This window comes from Lipotes vexillifer, unplaced genomic scaffold (genome assembly GCF_000442215.2).
Source record: "Lipotes vexillifer unplaced genomic scaffold, Lipotes_vexillifer_v1.1 scaffold1798, whole genome shotgun sequence".
NCBI classification, from domain to species: Eukaryota; Metazoa; Chordata; class Mammalia; order Artiodactyla; family Lipotidae; genus Lipotes; species Lipotes vexillifer.
In genome coordinates this window covers 1,821,514-1,827,989 of record NW_006789032.1, presented here as the reverse complement: position 1 = coordinate 1,827,989, position 6,476 = coordinate 1,821,514, and the positions used below count along the sequence as shown (strand labels likewise).

Genomic DNA, 6,476 nt, shown 5'->3' with positions numbered 1-6,476 from the left:
CGCTCTTCCTGTAACCAGGGCTGCAGACCTGAAGGGCCCTTCCGCGGTGAGAAGGCTTGTTGTCCCGCACACAGCCGTCTGAGCCTGACCAGTGGGCTCCGGTGCTGACAGGCCACTCCCGTCACCGTGGAGTTGGCTCCTCCCCGTTATAACCAGCAGGCAGTCTGCAAAAACACAGCTCTCCACCAGCCCCCATCTGTTGGTTTCATCATCTGTTGATGGTCATTGCCAAGTTCATTTCTTCATTAGGCAGTATAAAATGGTGCTTTACAATCCTATCATTCCTTGTACAGCCCTCGGCTAGAATGCTTCTATATAAAAGAGCCCTGTGGTGCTGCTGAAATGCAGGCCTGCAGCTGTCAGAACAACACCCACGCAAAGATGCCCACCCAGGTCCCAGTCTCCCAGATCTGTGCGTATGTGGCAAAGGGCACTTTGCAGATGTGAAGACATTAAGAATCTTGAGACGGGAGGTTGCCCTGGATCGTCCTGGGGGGCCCCCAAGTAATCGCGGGGCCCTTAGAAGAGTGACGCAAGAGGACCAGAGTCAGAGGAGACCTGAGGATGCAGCAGAGGTCTGAGAGAGACAGACTGGAAGGTGCCGCCTTGCCGCTCTGAAGACGGAGGGAGGGGCCGAGAGCACAGGCGCCTCTCGGACGGAGCCAGAAAAGGCGTCCAGGAGCCTCTTCAGAAGCAACCAGCCCTGCCCACACCCCGACCGTAGCCCAACAGCACAGACTTCTGGCTCCTGGCCCCCAGAACTGTAAGATATACAAATGTATGTTGTTTTAAGCCACTAAATAGGAACATGAAATGAATGCAGCTCAACAGAAAAGGCGAGAATGAGGCTTCATTCTCCACCTTTACTTCCGATTCTCAGAGCAGAACTGGTGAGCCAGCAACAGGCAGTGTCACCACCTGCATCCAGGCGGCTGCCATAACAAGTGTGTGACACGACACGCATTTACCCTCGCACTCTTCTGGAGGTCAGGAGCCCATAACGACCCTGTGACGGCACGTAGGGCCCACCTGGGTAATCCAGGACCACCTCCCAGCTCAAGACCCTTACCTTCATCGTGCCTGCAAAGTCCCCTTTTGCCAGGGAAAGTGACTATCTACAGATTCCAGAGATGAGGACCTGGGTAAATCCAAAAGCAGTCAATGAAATTGCGTTTTTCACTTTCTCGTCACGGTTAAGGGTGTGCAGGGGTGTATACACTCAGTGTGTTTTGCTCAGCTGCAGTTATTACTGCCCTTGGCCTCTGGCTAGGGGGCTCCTCCGGCAGCGGGTGCAGGTGCTTCTGCTACATCCTTGTGTTGGGACCGGAGTGCACAGCCCAGGTTCGTCTTGCTGACTTCTTGCCTCCCATCTGGATGGGCCATTCCTCTAGCGAGGAGTGGTACTTAGAAACCAACATCCAGACCCAAGAGGTGCTCACTGCGGCTGCTGCCATCGCTACTGGACGTCGTCAGGGCAGAGCAGAGGAGTGACATTTCAGCGCGTGTGCTCCCTGAACACCTCAAAGTTACTTCACTGATTCACATGATCATTTCAGCCAAATTGAACACGGGAGGGCTTTACTTGCCTTTGTTGATTTTATACTTGATCTCATTTCTCTTACACTGAAAATCTTGGTTCCTAACAACAGTAAGATAATTGCTTATTTACTTTAACCTACAATATACAATCACCCCTCGGTATCCGTGGGGGATTGGTTCCGGGACACACACACCCCCCACAGGCAGGTACCAAAATCCACAGATGCTCAAGTCCCTTATACAAAATGGCATAGTATCGGGTTGGCCAAAAAAGTTCGTTCGGGTTTTAACATGAGAACTTTTTGGCCAACCGAATATTTGCACATAACCTACACACACTCTCCCGTGTACTTTATACCTAATACCATGTCAGTGCTGTGTAAATTGTTGCCTGTGTGAGGCAAATTCAGGTTTTAAATTTCTGGAATTTTTTTCAAATGTACTCAATCTGTGGTTGGTTAAATCCACAGATGTGGAACCCATGGATATGGAGAGCCAATTGTACATAAAAAGCTTAGAAAATAACAAACCCAAAATCCCTGCCAACAGCAAGCAGACCAAATGAATTTCAGATTTCTTTGCAATAACTGTTGTTCTTAGAATAAATCCCATGAAGGACTTATCATCTAAATGCTGTCCCAGTCACGAGAAATCATTATTTTCTTGGGAGTTATATTACCATCAATATAGAGTTTAATTTAATTCAGTTTGTTTCTCATTTTCAGAGATTGCTTTATATATACAAGTTTACTTGTAATACCTAAAATGTGAGAATGTAAGATTTTACATGGTTCCAAAATCAAAGCTATGTGGCAAAACATACGCAGCAGACTCACACCTCCAGACGTTCCCTCCACCCTCATTCCTTCCCTCTGCTCATGGGTGACTGTTTTTATGAGTTTTTTGGTTTATCCTTTCAGCATTTCTTTTTGCAAATATGAGCAGATACATATGCAAATTCATGTTCCTCTCCCCCTTTTACACAAGAGGCAGCCTGCAATGGATGTTGCCTTTTCTGCTCACCAGTCGATCCTGGAGATCTCTCCGTTCCCCCGTGTATCTTCCTGGTTCTTCCTTACAGCTGCAAATGTCCCCACTGTGCGGATGCAGCTCATCCACCCAGCCAGTGCTATGGGGGCCTGAGTTGACAGCAGTATATGTCCTCTGTGAGGGACACAGATGATACTTGAGTGAATATTCTTGGGCACGTGTTACTTAGCATGTGTCTAAGCAGAATTATTCAAGTGCAGTTGCAGTGTGTGCTGTGTTGCTTGTTTTCTAGTGAGACTGTTGCAAGCTTTGCCAGGAATAATTACACATCTCGGGGCCCCAAGTGCTTCCGTGCAGCTTCCATCCCCCCTCAAAATGTGAAGAATACCCCCAGAGACTGATCGTACCCCGTAGACGCTAGAACTATAGACAATAGAACCATACCTAGCATTTATCAGCTGGGGTCCTGACAGCCCCAAAATGTGTGTCAACTGGAGAGAATGGTCATGCAAGGGCCACGCACAGAGGTGAGGGGGCTCCGTGAGACCTGGTGTGTTGGTGTCCTGGGGCTGCTGTAGCAACTTACCACAGACCAGGTGGGTTAGAACAACTGAAGGATGCTCTCTCACAGCTCTGGAGGCCAAACATCCAAAATCAAGGCATTGGCGGGGCCATGCTCCCTCTGGAGGTTCTGGGAGGATCCCTCCTGTCCCGTCCAGCTTCTGGGGGTTGTTGGCCATCCCTGGCTCGGAGCTGCGTCACCCCAGCCTGTGCCTCTGTCTTCACCTGGCCCCTTTCTGTGTCTCCAGTCTCCCTCCCCTAACTCACAGGGCACCCAAGCTTGAATCGGGGGCCACCTCAATCCAGGGTGACTCCCTCTCAAGACCTTTAACTTCATTACATCTACAAAAACCCTATTTGCCAAAGGTCACAGTCACAGGTTCCAGAGGGACGTATCCTTGGAGGCCACCCTTCCACCCACCACACCTGGTGAGGCACCCTGGACGGACAAGAGCCGGGGCCTCGACCTGCCAGGCTGCAGGGAGCAGGGTGGGGCCCCAGCACTCCTAATGCTTGATGAGTGCCGGAGCCACTGGCGGGACGGGGGGGGGGGGGGGCCTGGGGGGGGGGAGCGCAGGCTTCTGCAGAGAATCAGCCTGGGTGGGGGCGCTGGGTGGGATGCTGGAGAGGTGTGGCAGGGGGGGGGGGGTGTGCCTGGCGGGAGCCATATCCCCCGAGGAGCCCAGCTACTGCCACTCCATGACGTGGGAAGCTGGGGGACGGCACCCCTCGGGACTGACCTCCTGGGCCCAGAGCAGGGCGGGTGCAGACCAAGCAGCCTCACGGGCACCACCCTCCCTGACAGCCTCGCGGGCACCTAAGCCAGCTCCCCGTCTCGGCGCCTCTCATTCCAGGCGGTCGACTATGAGCTGAACAGAGCGTTCATGCTGACCGTGATGGTGTCCAACCAGGCGCCCCTGGCCAGCGGGATCCAGATGTCCTTCCAGTCCACGGCGGGGGTGACCATCCCAGTCATGGACATCAACGAGGCCCCTTACTTCCCCTCGAACCACAAGCTGATCCGCCTGGAAGAGGGCGTGCCCACCGGCACCGTGCTAACCACGTTTTCGGCAGTGGACCCTGACCGGTTCATGCAGCAGGCCGTGAGGTGGGCCCACAGAGCACCCTCGGGCCCTGGGAAAGGGGAGCCCCATCTTCCATAGAGAAGAGTCCTGAATGCCCAGTGAAACCTGCAACCCAGAAAGTCCCGGGTGGGTGCTTAGGGGCATCCCCGACTTATGGTGTCCCCAGGCAGGGAAGCCCAGTCTGGGGACAGCTGGCATCACCGGCCGCCAGGCTGCCCTGACACAAGACGGTGGGAAAAGCTTGAAGGACATTCAGCTGCATCTAGAGTCAGGCTGGGTCCTGACCCCGCTTGACGCTCCTACGATTATGATTCTGTGAGTCACCGGCCCCCTCTGCCCCTCCGTCTCCCCACCTGTAAAGGGGGCAATGGGAGAATCTGCCCCCCAGGGTCCTTGTGAGGTTAAATAGCCCATCCTCCTTGGAGACTTCCAGCGCTGTTGCCACCGTCCCGCGTGGGAGGACCCTGTGCAGGGCTGCAGGGAAGGACACCCCCCAACCCCGCGCAAGCTCAGCAGGAGGGCGGCCAGGAGGGGCTCCCCCAGCCCCTCGCCTCACCCCTCCCCTCCCTCCCCCGCAGATACTCAAAGCTGTCGGACCCAGCGAACTGGCTGCACATTAATGCCACCAACGGCCAGATCAGCACGGCGGCCATCCTCGACCGCGAGTCTCTCTACATCAAAAACAACGTCTATGAGGCCACCTTCCTGGCAGCTGACAACGGTGCGCCCAGGGGCAGGGAGACACAGGGGGGCCTGCCCTCGCCCATTCGAAGCCCTGGGCTTGGTGGTTCACTGATGCAGGCGCCCAGGTCATTTGCTCGCGTGGGTGCCAGGGGAGCTGGGCACTGTTACCACCACTGTTACGACTCCCTGGGCTCCTGCCATGTGCCAGGCTCTATCCATCAGTGAGTAAAACAGACAAGAGCCTTCTCCTTTGCATGAGTGACATTCTAGAGGCCAGTGTGTCAGCTTGAACCAGGTTTGTCTGCATAATAATTATAGCAATCTTAACAAGATGGAGGTTTACTTTCTCCCACATAAAAGAAGACTGGAAGCAGGCAGCCCAGGGTCAGGTATGAGGAACCAAGCTCACTCTGGCCGCTCCCATGTCCTTGGCAAGCTGCAGCATGGCCCAGAACAGCTGCTGACGCTCCAGCCATCATGACCACATTCTGGCAAACAGGAGAGGGGAGGTCAAGGGCACATCCCAGCCCTTCTAAGGACTTCCACTCACAGCTCATGAAGGCCAGAACTCAGTCACGAAGCCACGTCTCACTGCAAGGGATGCTGAGGAATGTCATCTTCTGGTTGGGCAGTGATGAGCCCAGGTAAAGTTTGGGGCTTCAGTTCTTTTATTAAGGAACAAAGAGGAAATGGATATCAGGGACAACTCAGCAGTCTCTGCCCCAGGGAGACGAGTGTGAAACAAGTCAGCCAGATAATTTCAGGGAATGGGAGGTGCCAGAAAAGAACCAAATGGAGGATGGGAGAGTGACCGGGGTCTCCTGCTGCACTGTTGGCTATGAGTGACCTCCTGTGGGTCCAGGACCTGCGGGATTAGAAGGACAAGCCAGGGGAAGATGGGGTGGGGAGGGGCGTCCCGGAGTCAGGAAAGGGCACTCGCAAAGGCCCCGTGCCAGGCCCATGCCACATGGGTTCTGGGATCAGCTGCATAAATAAAGCTTCAGGAGCTAGAGTAGCCACTGCACAAAGGTTTGGTCAACAGCAGCTGAAAGCTGGGACCTGGTGACCATCCCGCAGCTTCCTGCCCACCTCCCTCACCTCAGGGGATCCACAGAGGCCCAGCCCCTCAGCCAGCCACGATGAGTGCCAGGCCCTGGTCGGGGAAAGCTGCTCTGAGCAGCAGCTAGAGCACTGAGATTAGATTAGAACGTGATTTTAATGAATCGGTGGCCAGAGCAGTGGAAAGCACAAGGAAGACACCGGAAACGGAGCACAAGTCCCGCTCGCATTAATAGAACCCGTCTGTGCTTCTCGTGACTGTGAGCTGTGTCATCGGCCACCTATCACATCAGGCACCAAGCTGCGTCGCCTTAAACGTGCTTTGATGCATTTCCTGGGAGATCACAGAGACGCACTATGGGATGGATGTTTTACATGCTCTGCCTGCCTCAGCCAAGAAACGCAGTTGTTAATGACGGGGTCAGAGTTGCCATCAAAGGGCAGGGCCACGGTCAGAACACAAAGGACAGACAGGCCACCTCTGGCCGCTCAGCGCTGGTCCACCTGCACTGTGCACCTGGGCCAAGGCAGGGGCTGGGTGTTGGCAGCGGGGGGGGG

General features: G+C 54.6%; 1 protein-coding gene across 1 annotated transcript in view; it reads left to right on the top strand.

The window, feature by feature from the left end:
* Positions 1-6,476, top strand: part of CDH4 (cadherin 4) — a 167,714-nt gene that overhangs the window by 155,973 nt on the left and 5,265 nt on the right. The window contains exons 10-11 of the mRNA XM_007462285.1: positions 3,945-4,198; positions 4,754-4,896. Coding sequence (XP_007462347.1) covers positions 3,945-4,198; positions 4,754-4,896 — 397 coding nt within the window. The remainder of the gene's footprint in view (positions 1-3,944; positions 4,199-4,753; positions 4,897-6,476) is intronic.